The sequence below is a fragment of the Pseudomyrmex gracilis genome, unplaced genomic scaffold (assembly GCF_002006095.1).
Source record: "Pseudomyrmex gracilis isolate BER0280 unplaced genomic scaffold, ASM200609v1 scaffold_74, whole genome shotgun sequence".
Classification (NCBI taxonomy): domain Eukaryota; kingdom Metazoa; phylum Arthropoda; class Insecta; order Hymenoptera; family Formicidae; genus Pseudomyrmex; species Pseudomyrmex gracilis.
The window spans coordinates 470972-491076 of NW_018020658.1; the positions used below are offsets into that span (position 1 = coordinate 470972).

Genomic DNA, 20105 nt, shown 5'->3' on the forward strand with positions numbered 1-20105 from the left:
TTTTTTTTTTTTTTTTGGTTTTTGTTTTTATTTTAATTCTCTTTACTCACACTCTCTGTTAACTCAACAAGCGAAGTGTATAAGCAATCAAATTTGAAGCAACAACTTGATTCTTAAATATCTACCTAAAAGTACAATGGAGTCGCACAATGTCGAAGGCACAACTCTTTCAAATCGGTCGAACTGAAAGAAAGCACAACAGGAGGCATCGTTGGCGTATTGTTGAAATTCATTAGCAGCACACACGGCAGGGCCGCCAATATTTAATATATAGTGTCTTTCTTCCAGAATGCTCGAGAGATTATTAAGTACAAGAAAGATTCCTTTTTTTTTTTATTATTATTGTTAAAAGAGTAAATAGCAAAAAGCTATGTATACATGTATATATAGCATAGCTATATATTTATATATGTTAAAGAGCATATAGCTTCGATAACTGTGCTTTCTCTGAACAAGACAAAAACATGCTACTTCACCACACACATACACTCTCTCTTTCTCTCTCTCTCTCTCTCTCTCTCTCTCGCTCTCTCTCTCTCTCACACTCTGTTTTTGCAAGTTGTATCTTTCGATCGTTAGAGAGTTTCATTTTAACTTCTTTTTTTTTATTAGTAACAAATTTACATAGGCATACGGAAAATTATGTTTTTATATTCTTTTTCTGTCTTCTAAATTCGGCAGAGAACGGGATTCCGTAACACTACTCGCTATACATTTATACAATCTTACGGTAGTCCTAAGCTTTGAATCCACATGCGTTAATCGAGGCAAATAAAACTCTTGGCCGTAAAAACTATTATTATCATCGATCGATCTCCTAGAGAGAAGAGAGAGCCGCGCAGTTTTAGGGGCTTTTTCTTTTTTGTCAAATTATCTCATTTCTAGGATTGGAAGCCAAACAGAGTCGTCTGAGGGAAGGGCGAGGGGAAAAAGAATACAAATCGGGATGAGTTGATGACAAACAAATGTCATTGATTGAAGAAAGAAAAAAAAAAACTACGTCGAGAATTGATTGCCTCAACTAACATGCGTTAATTCAAATTTTCTCAGTCGGAATCGTCTCCACTGATTCGTTTTCTTCCCTCATTTGCGAGTTTCGAACATTCATAGCGCGTCATATTATCAAAGTAACTACCCATAGTGAAACTAAGAGATTAGCATGAGTTCGTTAAAGACTGATCGCTAAAAAGAAAACAAACCCTCTCACTTGTTATATCTGTACATGTGTCGCTACCGCTCGACACCAAGCTGCTGGCACAGCAACATCTAAATATTCCGAAATTGTTCCACTGAGACAGCAACTTGACAGAACGTCACCATTCAGCGTTCATTATGGATCCTGGCTGGTATTTTGTGACGACTCACAGTTCTCCGGATTATGCATTTGAAGCGACAAGTGAGGCGTGTGCACGGGTGAGGGTCCCGGCTGAGGGGGTTGCTGGTCCTCTCGCATTTGTTGGATCACGGTAAAGTCTACCGCGGGATAACTGCGGGATAACAAACGAGTAAATATGTGTTTGAAGAGCAATCGGAGGTTGCCTGATAAAAATATTATATTTGCAAGTGATAAAAAAACATAAAGCTTCGCACACACATCTAATAAAGATATTAATACATATCTGTAATTTGTAAAACCTCAATTGCATAATTTTAATATATTATAACAAACGTGTATATAAATATTTATATAGAAAATGACTGATTGGCAAAAACTTGATCAGCAACAATTGTTGCGAACAATTTTTGTTAAATCCTGTTGGAATTATTAATATATTGATCACTCACTCTATAGATGCCCATCCTAAGCCTCTGTTGTTACGCCTTTTACTTCGGAATGAAGACTGATACTTGTCGAATTGAATATTGGATTTATATTTAGACGTGTGTTGATATTTATCGGCCTCCTCCGCGCAATCTTCGCTGGTATCTTCGACTTCCGGTTCTTCCTCCGGACACAATTCGCACGCCCGCTCCAAAGTCTTTCTTGCGCTATTACTACGTTCGAGGACGTATCCGTTCGCGGAATCGTTAGACTGTGCCGGTGGGGACCAGTTGTTGTACGCGTGCGCGTAAGGCGCCGCAGAAGCGTACGGTCTCTGTAAATGAGTTATCGAACAATTGTCAAATACGTCGCGCGAATCGAAGTATAAATTAATTAATTTTAGACACGTACCTTATCGAGTTCGTCGTGAAGCCAGTCAATAGCGTGGCTCCACTTCCTCTTCAGCTCTGGACTATGATGCAAGAGCTGATGCGCGGGTCTACACTTACTGAAGAGCTGCACCATACACTTAATACATTGATACGCTCTTTTCTGATAATGATTTTTGCTTCTTTGTATCGTTTCGAATAAACCTTCTCGCTCGTCCGGAACACCTGCAAGACACGAACTCGTGCAAATGCGGCGCAATATGAAAACTGCGAAAGAATGTTCCGTTCAAACATACCCTTAAGCGCATTGTGCACGCGATGCGTCTGCCAAGAATCTTCCATCAGTAATATCGCAAGCAGCAGATCTGTGTGATGTCTCAATTCGTGGGTGTAAGCGAAACCAATTTGCCATAAAAGTTCACTAAGCACCGTTCGCGACAAATGCGGATTCTCCCAGCAACAGTATTGCAACAACTTCACCGTGTCTTCCGTCACGTTAGCGTCCTCAATTAGTTTTTTTATGTAACTGTCCCAGAGAGAACGAACAATGTGTAAAATCGCACGAAAAACAAACTTTTTTTTATCTTTCACATCAATTTGTTGATGAATATTTCGACACAACTAATTCTCACCTAGTTCGAATAAATAATATCTCAGCTGCTTGTGGTTGAATGGGCATAAGATAGTCTGGCTGACAAGCGGGATCTCCATACGGATTTGGCAAGGGATCCGTGCGAGGCTGCTGACTCGAGTGAGCCTTTGACGAAACGTCGCAACATCGTATCAACATGCTAACCACCTGATGTAGTTTCGTCAATTCGGGATATTGATATTTGATAGTAGGGCCAGGGCCCTCGTCGATGGCGACCAACATGAAGGTAACCGGAACGTTCAACTGTAAGACAAAAAAAAAAACGATTAATATTGAATATGCTTTTTATATTTTCAACGACAAGAGATAAAAAACTATAATAACAATTATGTAATGATCATTTAATAAAAATACACTATATCTTCAAAGAAGAAAAGAAAAAAATGCAATAATACAAATTATGTGATAAATATGCGTATAAAATATACGCGTATTCGTATCTTACCTTAAGCAACTGCGCCTTCTCGGCAAGACCAAGCGAGGCGTACGCATGAAAGAGAGAAAAGTAGTGAGGAAGATGACGTCCATGATCCGAAATTTCGCGATGTAGTAGCGACAGCACCGCGTGTAACAAATGATCACTGAGCGTTGCCACTGGATCCAAAAGTATAGCTAAAAATATTTCACCAGTCGCGAAATAGATGCTTGTCTCACATACAGTTATATATATATACATATATATACATGTACATGTATATACATTTCAGTACGTCAATACTCACTCGGCGCATTTAGACTGGGCGGAGCACACGGACCATCTTGCAAAGAAACATGTGCAAGGAACACCAGAATCTTTAGAAAAGCAGTGCGTACTTCTGTACTTGGACAGCTCAGAAGATACTCACAAAATCTGCGAAAAACAATGGATCAATGTAAGACTCTGAATGTATATTTTTACATAAAAACATCACAAACGGTTGATTCAGTACCTGTGTGGATGATTAAACAACACTTCATTAGCAAACCAAGAACGCACTGCTTTACTGCTACGCAAATGATGACACACAATATCATACCAGTCTGTTGCCGTGCCACGTAACGTCTTTTTGGTATGAAAACCTGTGTAAAAGAGAAATCTCGACGCTAACTGAACCGATAGCATCGCAAGTTCTTCCGCTTCGGGGCTCTGGAAAAATGTAAATATCACGCGAATATTATAAACAAAACTCTCCTGTTATAAAGAATAAAATATTCTTTATAACGCAAATAAACAACATAGACTCACAAGTTTTTCATTTAGATTTTGTCTATTAATATTGTGCGGATTGCAAGACACCAGTTTTTTGATAAACTGAAAATATTCTGCACTAAATTGATTACGATTGTGCATAAATTTTATATTCTGCTTCCGCACGCTGTATTCTATCGCCGGCGGCATTTTCATTACTCCTAGTTTCGTATCTGGAAAAAACCAAAAAAAAAAAGTACGATCACAAGTTGAGGCGCGATACACGTTTTAGCCGAGAGATTTCGAGAAAAGTTTCAAAGATCTCGAAGATAACACTTACACAACGACAATTCATTTACACTCTTCATTAGAGAATTTTCTTCTACATCTAATCTTGTATAAAACAACATGTACGCATTCCACCATCGCTTCTGTTTGCGGTAACTCATCCGCTTGAGCATATGATCGAACACCTCTCCTAAATAATCGCCGCCGAAACACTGAGATTTCATTTCTTCTTCTTCTTCCATTTTACACTCGGTTACGTCACCGTCGTCGAACTTGTACCATTTTGCCGTACCGTCGTTTAACCTGTTTATAGATTATCGATAAAACTTAGTTTCGGTCGTCAGAAAAGTTACGCATCTGCACATTTCGTATCGATCAAAATACCTGTGTAAAATGTAAGAGTAATAATGGCCACCACTGGCTTGACCGCTGTGAACCACAATACCGGTCAATTGATATTTTGTGCATGTTCCTTTTATAGATTCCTCATAATCACAATCTATAACCTCCCCTTCCAGTTTAGCCAAACCGGATACGGTATAAGGCTCCATGTCCAGGTCTCGCGGAAACTCGAAGTAATCGTTGAATTTTATCGCGCACACACGTTCAAAATCGTATTCGAATCTTTTTAACTGAATTGCTAAAATCGGTGGCAGCTTCTTCACGCATAATCTCTTTACTGTCACGACCTGAACAAATAAATCCAAAATGCAACACGTACAGAATAAGACCCAAATTTTTTAACCAATTCACGAAATGTATAAAAGATTTGTTTACTCTTTGCAAAGTTACTTTTGTTTCTATTTTCATTATGTTTGTAAAAAAAAAAAAAAGATGTTTCAAGATTTTAAAGAATCTTTTATACATGTACAAGTGTTCGTCGCAAGCATACTTTTTTGTTGCACTTATCACAATGATAGGCATCTGCACCTTCCAGCAGTTCTCCCTTTACATATTGTTCAAGTGAATCCAGCAGATTACTGTGATTCCGTATGTCCACGCTTATCACGCTGAACGGTTCTTCTTTGGAATATCTGAAGACAATGTAATGCAGTATTACAGTCTACCGAAAACAGAAAAATGTAAAAACTAAAAAGGTACCTATGAGGGCAACCTTTGCAGATTTTCTGGTCGCTGTACGAGCCACCGAGAATTTTGCCCATTATCTGCTCATGTCCCAAGGCTTTTAACGCCTCGTCTAAGCTCTCTACTAAACTCATAAAGAATTCTACTGCGTCTTGCTGCTCTCTAAGATTTACAGGTTCTCCCTGAAGCCTGTACACAAGAGTGACATTTTTCTCATTAATTGTTCAAACTCTACACGACTCAAATAATAATAATAAAAAAAAAAAAGTAATTTATTTTTTATTGAAAAGTCAGAAACAAAATTATATCTATAAATCTTACTTGAAGTGCTTCCACAATCCTCTTGGTATATAATATTGCAACTTGCTGTAAGCGAGGTGACCGAATATTGCTTGCACTTGTTTCAAGATTCCAATATTGTATTCCTTTCTCGACTCGTCGGCGCCGCATTTTTCCTCATTCGTGTCGTTGTCGTTCGCCTCAATGGTCTGCTCGCCCTCGATTCTCTCCTCGCCCGAGAAATCTTCATTCAAATCAGTAGCCGCACCCTCCGCCGCCAGAAGTCCAACTCTAATACTCTCCACCATATACAACTGTTGTAATACTGAATTCATGTAACAGGTCGCGCCTGCATTCTTCAGACCCACAAAACCCTTGAGCGGTCTCAGCCCCACAGGCGGCAGATAATCCCACTCCACCAACGGTTCGTCTTTTTCAGAGTAAAACATGTCGGTGAGCATTGTGACTAGAAGTTTCATGTTGGGTACACAGCCTACGCATAGACCTACGAGCAGGTCGAACGCAGCGCTAGTCGATTGCGGAGTGGTGCACACCGGACACGCCTGGGAGGCGCTTAGCTCGCCGGTGTTGCGAAGCTGCAGCATGAGGCGGGACGCGGGAAAGACGAAGTCCTCGACCAGCTCCTTGATCAAGTTAACTCCGTGCTTCTCGTCGGATCCAATCTCGTACTTCTGGTTCGGCGGTAAGAACGCCAACAGTTCCTTCGTCAGACCGAGATGACCCTCGAGGAGAGCCTCGTCCACCTGACTCTCTCCGGTTTCCTTCACGTTGTCCCGTACTTTCTTCAACCACGCTATCTCGACGTTCAACAACGTCTCCGCGGTCGTGAGAGGACAACCCGACATGTGCGCGAAGTTCAAGAGCCTGCACAAAAGCTGAAAGTACTCGTGGCTTTGCTTCGCGTTCTCCGTTACGGTGGTGTTCAATACTGTGAAGAGAAGAGTTATGGTGACCAGTAACGTTTGATGGCCGCCGCTGCACCAAGTCGAAATGAGAAAAAATTGTTCGCCGGCGGCGATTCTGATCGCTCTCGATGTACTGAGCAGTACAAGGTCTATCAGGAAGGTGTGCCAGATCTTGTCCTTCGACAGCGTTTCGAGCGCCGACGGGTTCAACACAAGAGCGATCGTCAGTACTTCGAGCGCTTCCTTGCATACGAGAACGTCGTTGTTGTCGGGATTCCGCTGCTCTTTCTGATTGGTCTCGTGCATCGAATGTAAGAGCTCGTTCGTCGCGTTGATGTTGTTTAGATTACCCGTGGATGCGGCCCACGCTAATCTAATTATGGCACGTACAGTGGCCACATCCGGTAATTCCCACGAAAGAGCTTGCATAAATAGCTGCCGGCATCGATCGGCCTCCGTACCGCAGATACGGTGCGCCAGATGTTGCGCCAGTTTGGCCGCGACGTTTCTCAGCATGTACTCGGTGCTCTGATTGGGAACGCTCTGCAGCGCTTGCTTCAACACCGCCACACGGCCGCGGTTGTTGCAGTGATGATCGTGATTCTCCGAAGTACTGGTTTGCTGCACCTCGTCCATCACGCACGCCATCATGTTACCCATCACCGTCAGAAGAAGCTTGCACAATCGTAGCACCGTCAGATACGCCGATCGCTTGGTGGTCTCGTCTGCGTTTGGTAAAAATTTGTTTTTCGTCAACATGTCGAGGATGACGCCCGCTTCGCCGCTTTTTATGAAATTATACTGAAATTCGAACGCCCTTTCGGACATAGGGTCGAGAGCCGGCATTAACAAAGTATACAACACCTAAAAAAGACAGAGATAAACTTGTTAACTTTGATAAAAAGTATATAGAGAGAAAACAAAATTCGAACCTCGTTTAACACACACCTCTAAATTGTATAAAACTTGGCTAGGACTTGCAGTAAAAAATAGAGAATCTACTGTCGTATTCTGCTCGTTACAATGATATTGAGAGGGGTTCTGTAAAGCTTCATCGTCTTTGTAATGGCCGAACAGCCACTGTAATCTTGTTACAGTGAAGGTATCCGGCGGCACCAACTGTAAGAGATTTCGCGCGCCGTCGCGCAACTGCGAATGCTGAAGGGTACAGCCAAGATCGGCCAATTGAAAGAAGAACGTCGCATATTGCGGTCTTTGCGACATCACCTGCAACGTAATTCAGAGTTATAAAACAATTAAATTTACGTAACAATGAAAATTGAGTTAATAAACTCGCATAAAACTTGCATCGCGCGCGCATCACTTACCACACCAGGCAAACTATTCTCAGCCTCTACATTCGGCCCGTCGTATGGATGATGTGGTGAGCTAGTAGAGCTATCGGAGCTACTGTCCGGTGAGCTTGGCATATTGCTATTAACTTGACTCAGTTTTGCAGATAACAACTGAAGAGCAAAATATATAGATGTTATGTATTTTTCCACGCGTACAAATAATTTCCAATTATAAATAACTATCTTAGCCTCTTGTTAACACTCACCATTTTGTCTCTCAGCGGTATCTGGGAAAGAAGTTTTCGATCATCGGACTGTTCTAGCGACTCGCCGTTAATAAACAGATCGAGTTTCACGTTCGTCCCGCTCGCTTTGATCCTGCGCAATATCTGACGTCTCAACGAAGCTAAAGTGTCATTGCTATGCGTGAAGATATCTATGTCGTCGACGTTTCGGCCGGGACTAGCGAAACGAATAACAAGCGACAGATGCTTGCCACGCGCCGCTCTGCGATCAGAATAAAACATTGCAGATATTTTCGCTTTCTGGATTTTTTTTCTATCGTAAAACTGCAATTGTTTACCTGTGTAGCGGCAATATCTTTCTTTCTCCTGGGAAAGCAGTGTCACATTCGTTTATGTACTCCTGCAAAACTTTCATAACACGACACATCTTTATGGCTTCCATTTTAATCTTATTAGTCATTTGTTCCTCGCGCTCCTCTTTCCCGTCTAAATAGACTCTGCTCAGAACAGTCACCGTATCGTAATGAGCCTTCAATCTGTCCATACATTCCGCTATGTAAGTTTCGTGAAACGCCAAAACGGACGACTGCAAACGCGGTCCCAGATTAGTATTCACTTCCTTCAACAGTTCTATGCCTCGGTTTGCGATCTCTTCCGGGCTGTTTGTTACTACCTGCGAACAAATAGAAAATTGCCGATTGCGATCACAAAAAAAAAGAAAAATACAAAAATAAATAAAATATAAAACTAAAAAATAAAACTTTACGTACTCTCCACAAGTAATCAGTCCCAATTAGATCCACGTCGTCCATGAGAAACGTTCGGCGCTTCAGTTTCAATTTTCCTTCCTTAGAATTAACAGCTTTAAAAAATCTCTCGTAACACTTAATACCGCTTTCCGTGAGCAGCGTCGGGTCTAACTGGAGTATATTGTTTTGAAAAAACCCCTTGTTTATTGCTGGATCGAGATCAGGCTCGTCTCCCATGAGCTTAGAGAACCATTTGAAGCAGGCCTCGCGATCCGATACAAATACACCTTGCTCGGCTAAGGATTGCCAAATTTGCTGTGCCTGATCGGCGCATAACCATAATTGGCCATCCTGCGAAAAATTGTTATTATTATATATCCGGTTATCTCCCGTCAGAGATAAATTATATTTCGAGATTCAATATATAGAAAAAATCGTACCTTGAGCAAGAAACGCAAGAAATTCAGTCTTTCTTGCACCTGCATAATATGGTTATATCGACCATCGGGCATGTAAGTATTAGCGTCGATTTCAGGATTTTCTTTCACCAGTTGTCGCACTTTATCCATGTAATTAGTTAAATTATTTGTTACAAGTATTACTACCGAATGTTCACTTTGTAGACGCTCTATTACTTCTTGCCTGTTATCAAGCAAATATTGCGTTAATAAAAAAAAACATATATATGAATGAATATATCAACGTATAGTTGATAAACGTATAGTTGACAAACCTATAATGCAAATGATGACTTCGCTGACCATGGCCCAAGTTGGGATTCGGCTCGTAAAGACAACATATTTCACGGATCTGCTTCAACGCAGGCAAAGCCCACTTGTCGCCGTTCTTAAGTTCTTCGACACACTTGTCCAACCAGATTGTCTTTTGCGCGTCTCTCTCTTGTGAACATGAATAATCGAGAATTTTCACGTGAGCGTTCAGCGCCTGATCCATAATTTCCGTTGGTACCTCATCAGAGTGAGCCAAAGTCCAAAAGAGCGTCAACACCTATAACGTAGTAAATAATAAATATCTGACGGACATTTTCAAAACTATAAATATTTATGCGCAAATTTACAATATTATTCATCTGACCTTGTGCGCCATAACGCCATCCTTGTCGTCTTCCGCGAGTCTCCTGATCAGCTCTAATAATTTTTCCCGTTGTTTTTTATTGGCAGTTCTCCAACTTGTCTGAAAACACAATTCGATCAATGTATGCAAATATTCGGTTTGATGAGTACACGAAAAAAAATTATCAGGGTGTCGCGATAGATACCTGAAAACATTCAAACAGATGATCAAGCTGTTCCGGACTAAAATCCCAGGCTAATTTGGCTAATAGATCGTGAACGTTCTTCACGATCGCTTCGTGTTTACCCGCTTGCGCTGCCCATACAGCATCTAAATCTTCTAATGTAAGTGCACGTTCTTTTATTATAAATCGCAAAATCTTTTCCAGTTTCTCCACATATTGTGGCTGATGCAACGAATCTCTTAGCACGATCTCCAGCACTCCGTTTTCCTTAATCCATTTCTATACAAATTAAATACTTCTTTGAGAAAAAAGAAATAAGACTGTCCAATTTGAAGAAAATTGTTGAATTAAAAAAAATATTTCCACATAACATTATTCGATATCGCGATAAAACTTACCGCCATACGTTCTGCTGTAAGCCACTCTTCGTCCTCCACTATTGCGTTACGATGTTGGTGATAACTAACACTAGATATTACTTTATTAACTTCATTTAAAGCGTTCATCTTTCCATTAAATGACGAAATTTGTAAGAGTCTCAATATCATTTTCAGTCTCAAGATTTCCAAATTCTTTATCATCTCTTCCTGATGAGGAACGCGTGACACCAGACACTTAGCAGCTTTGATTATGGCTGATATTGCATCGTTTTTTGATTCGTTTTTTGCCTCTTTTTTTAATTCATCATCGGTTAAGTTGTTTAAAATAACAGGTACGATTTCCTGTACACAAACGATACGTGTCTCTCGTGTGTTGAGTAACAAACAAAAACTAGTCTAAAGATTAAGTATTGAGAAAAAAAATACTCACCACAATAGGCATGAGATATTTAACTATAGTGTGGACAGTTAACAGCTCGTAACACAAACCGAAAGGTCTTATTAAAGCATAAATAACTGGCACAGATAAATTCCGTCCACTTTGAAATCTAGAGAGCAAAATTTCGAATCCGTTCAAACTTCCAAATCTGCAAGAAAAATTCTTACGTCAGTCCGTCTCGTGATAAAACAATCGTGTAAAAACACCAATGACAAAAAAATACCTGTTTATGAGATCTACTAGCCAGCCACGAGGACTCCGCGAATCAGACGGTGGACGAGCATAAAGTTCCTCATCAGGAATATCGCTACCAGGAGGAACCGTTTCCGAAACTCTTACTGCGTTAAAAGTGTGAAATCTGAAAAAAAATTTGGCGATGTGAAACAATGTCATATCATTTCACAATTTCAAATTAACAAAAACGAGAGAATACCGCGCACAGTGTTTTTACTTACTTATTATTAGGATTAAAAACCATGGCCAGCAAATCAAGCAGGGGAAACCAATCCTCGTCTAGTTTCAGAACGCATAGTTCTACCAGGCGTTGACAATTGGTGTTGATACAATTGTGAATGTTCAACTTCCAACTGTTAACCGCATCGTCCGTTAATATCTTGGTAAATGAGATTGTAAGACCTTCTCGAAAAAAACGTTGACATGCTTCGCTTTGTACATCAATTCCTGCAATGCAAAGAACGCGAATTGATGTTTTTCACTAAAATAAACTCAAGTTCTTTGACACTAAATCTCAATGCTCAGAATCACATTTTCACCTTTTTTACAAAGTTCGATACTGGCTTGTAACAGGCACTCTAATTCTTGTTCAGGCAAAACTGGAACAACCCATCGTGGACTAGATATCTTCTCATGAAGCATATTGAGTTTTGCAATAGGAAAATCAGGCTCTCCGTGTAGCTGATTGCTATCTTCCACTATAGTGATAGTGTCATTGTTGCATTCAGTTTGTACCACGTTCTCAGTGAGTTGGAGTCCCGACATTGTGTCAGCTAATTGTTGAGGACCTGGTGGACTGTGCATCTGCAAAAAGACAGATTTTTTGTTACAATGGCAAAAAAAAGTTCGCGAATTTTGGTTTTACCAAAGTAGCTTCAAAAGTTCATGTACTTGTGTGTTTTGCTGGCTGTCAGGGGGGTCTATGCCAACACCCTGGCCCCTAGTGGCAATTGTCATTTTATATGTTCTTTGCTACGCCTTAATTGTCTCAATGCCGCTTGGTCCAATGATTACACCACCAATAACAAGCATTCAGCGCACACTTATATATTGACATTAAATATAATTATATATCCTAAAGGCCTTGTTTTTTTTTTTTTTTTTTTTTTTTTTTTTTTAATAAACTATACCTACATTATCTGAAACAAAGCAAAGAACGTTTTCAACATTTAAAATAAGCACTAGTAGCGGAGAAAAAACGCAATATACAGCTATATTATAAAAACAAATGCGATCGTCAACAAATTCAATTTGCAGTTCGCACGAGAGGAACGCACAAGAATTGTGAATTTGCCGCAGGTAGTAACGGCACAGTTACATAAGCATATTTCTTTTTCGAAGTTGACAAATGACAGTAAGCTGCGAAGAATGAAACGTGATTGGGCTATAATCGGTCAACGATTATTCTCATTTTTGGGAAAAAAAAAAAAAAAAAAACGCCGAGCTCGCGTGACGGCTACAAATCCCTCGATATTTTTTTCACACGACGGCTCTCAGAAAACAAACGCATTCCCCCGGAATATGTACGAGGAAATCGCATGACAGCGGCGCGATCACGCTAGGGCTTCGTGCATCGGCACAGAGCGGCCGCGTATTAAACGAAACGGCGTCGGGCGGCGGATGATTGTACGCGCGGATACAGATCAGACGCGGATACAAAAACGCCGTTGTCGCGGAGATGGTTGTTGTCGCGGCGTTGTCGTATTGCGCGATCGCAAAATCGTCCGCACGGACATATCGTCGACGGCGATGGGAGCGGTCGCACGCCGGTCGGCGACGACGGCGCTTACCTAGAGGAACGCGACCTAACCGGGAAGTCGCGACCGATCGCCGCGTCGACGAGGAGAGGACGCGACAACGGGCGTACAAGTGTCGTCGTGTCGAGGGGAAACCGAGCGCGAGCACGCCTGGGCACGGGAGAGAGCACTCCTGAGAACACGGAGAGACCGCCGACCCGTAAGGACGAACCGTCCGTCAACACGGGCCCGGTTCCCGCGAGTCGTCCGCACGGCAACGGTCGACGGCGCGGTTCGGTACCTACGCGACTCCGGAGATTTTCGCGGCCCAGGCAGCGCCTATTTTCGCCCCGTTCGTCCGCTACCGGGCCACCTCTTCGGACAAAATGGCGACTATTCTAACGATTGGCACTGCCATGTATTAACAAAAGCGGCGATATTTCGACGCGACCGGCCAGCGCGGACGTGGCTCGTTATGTTGGACGAAGCCGACGGCGATCCCGGGCCGCGTGCAATCGGCCGCGACGCATCCACGTAGCTCGGAAAACGCACCTTTACATAGTAAACGTTGTAGAAATTCGTGTGTGCACTTTTTTGACGTGACGTTACGGAACTCAACTGGCAAATCTGTAAACACGACTGTCGCGGCGCTGCGGTGCCACCCAGGACGACGTGCACGCGCAGCACGAGCGACGCAGCCGATTGGCTGGCAGCTACGATTCGCCGCGCACAGTGTGTGAAAATACCAATCTCAAGAAAAGAAAGTAAATTTTGTAAAATTCTATTGTTACGCAGTTAAGTTTTGCAGATTTCTTTTGTGTAACACAAGCGCACACATCGCTGATACATCTTTTATTATTTTAATGATTTTGTATACATAGGCGCTGCCGAAAGGACTGCTTGCTCGTCAACGCGTAATGAGAGATATGTTAAAAATTCCTCACGATATACTCTCGATAATGACAATTATAAATCTCGTGATTTATTAAGATGCTTATCAGAGGATACATGATAGTGCCTCGGGCAAGATTCACTCACAAAGATTCACGTAACAAAGTCGCGAAATTGTTGGGAGCGATCAAGATTCAGAAGATCAACAGAAGACAAACGTAAGTAAATTATATTCACATACACATACATCTATATATCTTACGTGTGATTGTGGTAAGAGAGCGACAAGTCATGTGTGTGTGTGTGTGTGTGTGTGTATATATGTTGTGCCTGACCCAAGGCGACAATGCAGGGGTACGTTCTGAAGTCCTACTTTGATTACCAAAATGCTATATTTTACGTCACGTGTACTATAGCTTTTAGTTATCAAGATAGGATTTTGGAACGTACCTCAGGATAAAAAAATCAAACTTTTGTATTTTACCTCACTTTCAAACAAAATTGCGTGTATCACATCTCACACTTTCAAACAAAGAAATAATTAACTTGGTGTTTTTTTTTTTTTTTTTTTTTTAATAATTTATTTCTATAAATTTTTTATCTCACTGTACATAACATCTGTTTTGTAGTTTTACTATCCTCGTTTTGTTAATGCGTAATACATCTCGGTGAATACACATGCATACTTTTGATATAATTTTTAGTGTTTTTTGTTTCGCACTGTTACAAGCACGCGGTGTTTTCCATATATTTCGTGTTCTTATTTTTCAATTCAATTCAGCCAAACAAGCTTTGTCAGTTTGAAAAAAATGCTCTAATACTCTTGTTATATATATATATGTATATATATATGTGTGTTTTAAGTATACTAAATAGGTACATTTATTTCTAGTTTTTTTTTTATAAATTTGAAAGAAACCTTTTATGTCAACTTTTACATATTGCAATATAATAAAAACATTCTCGTTTGAATTGTTTAAAAACAAAGAAAAAATAACACAAATGAGGCTTACAAAAACACTGAAATATGCTCAAAATAATAATTAGAAAAAGAATTTAAGTATAAAATGTCAATTCAACAATTATTATTTGATGTTTACTAAACTTGTCAAAAATTATTAATCCACTTATCCATTTATTTAAGCCTCACAATGTTTTTACTCTGCAAGGAAAAGCTTGATACATTAGTCTTAATATTTGATAATAGTGTATAGCTGACGTTTAAATGCAAAAATCTATAACTGCCATAGATAATAGGACTTTGCGTTTTTCCTGTTATTTGTTTGTGAAATAGTTTCGGAAAACAATAGAAACAAATATTTATACTGAAAACAAGCTTCAGAGAAAATATACAAGTCATTTTTTTTTTTTTTTTTTTTACAAAACTCCTATTAGGAGAAAAAAAACGATCCGGTGAGTTTTATAACCAAGCAGTATCTAGCACTTTTTAGTTAGTCAACAAATGCATTTTTCATTCTCATCCTGAAAATAATTGTTACATCGCACACAATGGTTTGAAATTTTTGGTTAAGATTAATATTGTGTGTGTGTTTGTGTATGTGTGTGTATATATTATATATATATATATGTACTGCAGCTATATTTCTATCATTGTCAATTTTTTTGCAAGATCAAGTACATAATAAACGTAGTCAGCACAGTATAGTATGTACTATTAGTAGTTTTCTCTATATCGATTAAGCCTAATTAATTTATATTCTTATTTGTGCGTGAGAACCAGTGAACTCTCCACTATACCAGGAACTGCTCACTCCAATGTAAGCTGATACGATAAAACGGCCGGAGAGTGAGCAAAAAAAATACTATTCTTATATCAGAGTCGGCGTGTTGAAGCGAGCACACACACATTTCGGAGAATTGCTATTACGTAAGTTTTCGGAATTGATTAAATTTCGAAATTTCGCCATCTCTTCTTTGTCATCGTCACGATGATGGTATAACGATCAGCAAAAAAAAGCAAAATCACTTTGAATTGGAATCGATTCCAAAGACTTACACAACAGTTATGATTATTGGTTAGCCAGTATATTACAGAATTCACTGGTGAGAACACAATCCTTGGACTCAGTATCGTACTTGCAATCATCTTGCGATATTCGATTGTATCTAAAATTCGGTGTACGATATCCACGTAAATCTCGTTTGTTTGTTTTTTTCTTTGAATTTCTTATCAAGATGCACCATTTTGATTTACGTGTTCATATTTAATTGATTTCCTACAACCTTGTTTTTGTTTTTTTATTTTGAGAGAGTATAGAAGATGGAGTTTTTCCTTGTTCCTCGATTTTATTCCGCTTAGTCTAAAATGGCCTATCATAACGTAAGCTCTTCGAGTTCTTTTAGCAGTTCGTCTTCCTTCTTGATCTTGTCTAATTGATTTATTTCTAACTGCTTTCCTGCTTTCAATTGTTCTTTCAATTTCGAAATTTGTTCTAATTTCTGCGGCACAAAAAAAAGAAAAACGACATTAACTCTCGTTATAGAAAGAAAAAGAAGTCATCAGTAAACTACTTACACTCTTGACTTTCTTAATTTTTTTGTTCTTTTCAGGATCGTCCGTTAATTCCATCTTTACGCTCGTCGATGTGCTACTCGTACTCGTAACTTGTCCATTAATAGCCGAACCGCTGAATTCTAATTCCTTCTTAGCTTTTTTGGCTTCTCGATTTTTCTTCATCTTCAGAGCGGCTTTCGATGGATTTGCTGCAAGATAAATTTCAGATATCGGTAACGAGATACTTTTTTTTTGTATGTTTGTGTGCTTACGTTCAGCGCCTGGTTTAGAAGGTGGTTCTATATCGTCGTGCAATTTGAACGTGATATTTTGTCCTCTGGCAGATGGTGGTCTGTACGCTTCTTTCGGTGCTGTAAAGATACGATCAATAGCAATATTGATTCCGAAAATTATTCTCAGGAATGTTCTTATTTTTAAATTATTCATAAAAATAACAGTTACCTTGTGATTGACTAGAATTCGTGACGATACCCTCGACTGCTTTGTAACTAATTGGTTTCTGTGGAAAAGTATTGGGAGGGAAACTCTGCCAAATCACTTCCCAAAGTTCTTCTTGATTGTTCCACGGTCGTTGGTACACTAGCGAGCCGGTGTAATGCCAAATCTTAAACCTAAAATTAAAAAATTTAAGAATTGAACCCTTATATTATCTAAATTTGTTTTAGAAATACGATTATAATTTACCCGTTGCCCATTCGTAATCTAGGCGCTGTGGTCGCCGTCACAAAGTGTTCACCGTCCGGCGACCACTGGAGCATCGTGGTATCCGGCGCGTCAGTTTTTGCAATAAGTTTCCTATTTGCAACGTCCCACAGTTCGATACCGCCTCTAAGATTGCCGAATCCAGCCAAAAGCAATAGTGCACAGTAGTCAAGGAAATTACATACAATTGCGTAACTTCGTATTCGCTTATTCATTGTTTGCGTAATTTGACGTAAATATTTTATAAGTGTGTGTTGATTATAAGTTTGTTTACAACTTACTGTCAACACACTTACAAAATACAAACACTTATATAAAATATCGGCGAGCAATAAAGTAATAAAAAAAAGGATATTATTTCCATGTGGATTGTAATATACACAGTTTCTGTGTAACGTGCCAAATTCGAATACTGCTTCGCACTTAAGATTGAACAACGTCGCTTTGGCCGGCATAAACCCATACACGACACAAAATTCATTGTTCGCGGGAGACCATTCTACCGCGTGTATGGGACCTTCTTTACTAAGCGTAACTATAGCCGTATCTCCTTTTGTGCTGATATAATGCAACGTTTGTTTTCCATAATATGACGCGCCACTCTTATCAACTTCAATACTCGTCATCAACAACGCGTTTGTTCCGCGTCGATTCCAATAAATATCAATTCTATCCGCCTGTAAAAATCATATAAAAATATTATAGTAAACAAATATGATGTTCGAAGCAATTGTATCCAGGACAGTTTTAATAATCTACCTGGAAGAAACTTTTGCTTGCAAGCGCGTCTCCGATCTCAAATTTTGGATATTTAAATAACCTTCCCAAGGAAGGCTGGCCAGGTTTTCCTACATTGTATATTAAAGAGTTTTAATGAAAAACAACATATATATCGTCTTAAATTTCTCATTATTTTTCAATAATATAATTTTTGCATTTTTACGTATCATGTAATCATAGAAATAATTACCTGGCATGTAACAAAGAATATGATACGGAGCATTACCAGGTGCTATACTAAATTTGGCAACTTTGGCTCCACTTATTTTGTATACATATTTATCAAAATTGTTATTTTCATATAAAAGAACATTTGTACCATTCAACAATCCACAGAGTTTCTCATCACTCGACCACTGTGGCTCCCTGTCCATCAAATAGATACATTAAGCATTTCCACACATCTCAATAGTAACAAAAAAAAAAAAAAATATTTAATATAGAAATATATCTCAATTATATATAACATCGATTTCCAAAGTTATTGTTTGTTCTTAGTCTAGTTGTTAATTTGACTCTTTTACTCCAGAAAAGAGTCACAAATACACAGCATGTGATACATTACCAATTGACTTGTTTTTTCTGCACAAAACTGTGGACTAGCTCACCATTTTCAGACTTCCATATGTGAAGATTTTCTGTTCCTTGAGGACTTGTTTGTGTTACTGAAAAATTGATACATTATAAATAATATATTTGTTGAAAATACGATATATTCACAGAGAATCTCTGTAATCTGTAAAGTATAAAATTAATTACCAAAGGATGGTTCCCATGTTGCGAGGTATGTACTAAGAGTGGAGAATTGAATAGCACAGACTTTAGGTCGTGCAATTTCAGCAACTAACTTCCAGTTCTCACATAATATAATTTTAATAATAGCTCCGTTAATCCATGCAAAATATCGGCCATCCGGACTAAAAAGCATGGCCTTACATGTTTTGCTGTCATCTCTGGGGAATGTTTTGACTGGTTCATAGGACGGTGGACCTTGCGCTAAGTTTATACCAGTAGACCCTCTCACTGTGTTAAAAAATAAAATTTTTTTTCTTCTTTTTTTTACCCAACAATACAAATAACATTATACAACTGTCGTACGGATTTATCATCAACCACGAAGCAAATTCACGACGAAATTGTCTCTTACAAGTCTCAATTGTGAAACTCTCGAACGGCGCGTGTACATCAAGACAAGGTATCTTAATGTTTCATTTTATTTTTTTTTTCAATTTTATTGCCAATAACTCACGTCAGCATTCGAAAAGTAACACGTCAGCAATTGAAGGTTAGAACAAAGTGTATCAGCGTAATTTGTGCCGCATCGTGCGTTCGTAATTTTTGAAATGTTACGATGCTAACGTTGTCGGACCGAATGTCGTCGTTATCGCGAAACACGCTTGAATTACGCTCGGATGCTACGGGGAAACACATGTTCGGCACGTTCGTCACGCGAAATTATTGACGAATGTGCCGGAACGTCACGTCGTTCACGCGCGGATCGTGTTCGTTCGGGAACGAATTTTCCCGGCGACGCGTCAACCGGGGAGGAATCGACATTTTTTCGACAAGCACCACTCCGGGAAATGTTCGTGAAAATGCTTACCAGCTACACAGGGAATAGGCGAAGCCATTTTACCACCGTTGCACCATGTGCTATCGTACAGTTCGACGTTATGCGTGTCGGTAAGTTGTTAGCTAGCGTGAAGTTGTACGCTGATGCGCGGCGCGTTGCGAATCGCGCGCAACCAACTTCAGCCGGTTGTATCGAACGCGCGCACGAAACGACGATAATCGACCGATAATCTCGATCGCACGCGCTTCCATTCGATACGCGATCGATTGATACGCGCTTTCCGAATTTCACTCGAAAAAATTCAAGCAATTAATTTGATAAAATACTAGCACAACACAAGCGCGCACGCTGTTATTATTTTTATTTTAACGTGTTGTGTCAGTGAACACAACCTGTCACCGCGATGACAGCTGGTATAAACCGTCTTACAAACCATATAACACATATATGAGAAACGTCAGAAATAACGCATGGAAAATCAAACTCGAAAAATAAAAGAAAGAGAAAACAATGGAAAAACAACACGTGACAGGAAAAAGAGTAAAAAAGAAAATATTATATATATTATATATAATATTCTATACCCAGCAAACAATTTCTGTTTTTGACAATTTCGGCTCAGACCTTGGCAACAGAAATTGTTTGCAGAAATGCTACAATACGGAAACACTGCCAAAACTGTTAGCACACAAAAAGAAAAAACGCAACAACTTTGTTGGCAATATACATGAGAGTAT

The 20105-nt window shown here is 39.5% G+C and overlaps 3 protein-coding genes across 3 annotated transcripts in view; 1 reads left to right on the plus strand and 2 right to left on the minus strand.

Moving 5' to 3' along the window:
- On the minus strand, positions 1–13509 carry LOC109854794 (probable ubiquitin carboxyl-terminal hydrolase FAF-X). The gene is made up of 30 exons (XM_020428250.1): positions 13439–13509; positions 12042–12289; positions 11690–11954; positions 11372–11597; positions 11140–11274; positions 10908–11064; positions 10496–10819; positions 10119–10376; positions 9935–10033; positions 9573–9847; positions 9280–9481; positions 8861–9190; positions 8429–8763; positions 8112–8352; positions 7879–8016; positions 7499–7777; positions 5667–7414; positions 5361–5534; positions 5152–5293; positions 4644–4948; positions 4312–4562; positions 4029–4204; positions 3733–3929; positions 3526–3653; positions 3249–3415; positions 2784–3046; positions 2448–2677; positions 2174–2376; positions 1786–2096; positions 1–1487 (listed from the first exon to the last, which is right to left on the minus strand). Exons 2-30 carry the CDS (start codon positions 12105–12107, stop codon positions 1331–1333), a joined length of 7782 nt encoding a protein of 2593 aa, XP_020283839.1. The 5' UTR covers positions 12108–12289; positions 13439–13509; the 3' UTR covers positions 1–1330.
- A 290-nt stretch (positions 13510–13799) lies between these two features.
- LOC109854807 (growth hormone-regulated TBC protein 1-A-like) overlaps positions 13800–20105 on the plus strand; it is a 10219-nt gene continuing 3913 nt past the window's right edge. Inside the window, exon 1 of the mRNA XM_020428275.1 lies at positions 13800–13995. Coding sequence (XP_020283864.1) covers positions 13877–13995 — 119 coding nt within the window. The 5' untranslated portion in view covers positions 13800–13876. The remainder of the gene's footprint in view (positions 13996–20105) is intronic.
- Positions 14635–19521, minus strand: LOC109854806 (eukaryotic translation initiation factor 2A). The gene is made up of 11 exons (XM_020428274.1): positions 19399–19521; positions 18555–18818; positions 18361–18460; positions 17986–18161; positions 17775–17863; positions 17371–17692; positions 16998–17172; positions 16755–16924; positions 16565–16663; positions 16314–16501; positions 14635–16237 (listed from the first exon to the last, which is right to left on the minus strand). Exons 1-11 carry the CDS (start codon positions 19424–19426, stop codon positions 16112–16114), a joined length of 1737 nt encoding a protein of 578 aa, XP_020283863.1. The 5' UTR covers positions 19427–19521; the 3' UTR covers positions 14635–16111.

Coding starts and splice junctions, on each gene's coding strand:
- LOC109854794 (XM_020428250.1), bottom strand. CDS start 12,107: ATGACAATTGCCACTAGGGGCCAGGGTGTTGGCATAGACCCCCCTGAC. Junction 5,535..5,666: donor GGATTGTGGAAGCACTTCAA/GTAAGATTTATA, acceptor TCTTGTGTACAG/GCTTCAGGGAGAACCTGTAA. Junction 2,377..2,447: donor CGTGCACAATGCGCTTAAGG/GTATGTTTGAAC, acceptor CGTGTCTTGCAG/GTGTTCCGGACGAGCGAGAA.
- LOC109854806 (XM_020428274.1), bottom strand. CDS start 19,426: ATGGCTTCGCCTATTCCCTGTGTAGCTG. Junction 18,461..18,554: donor AACATGGGAACCATCCTTTG/GTAATTAATTTT, acceptor TCAATTTTTCAG/TAACACAAACAAGTCCTCAA. Junction 17,173..17,370: donor TTACAATCCACATGGAAATA/ATATCCTTTTTT, acceptor ACTACTGTGCAC/TATTGCTTTTGGCTGGATTC.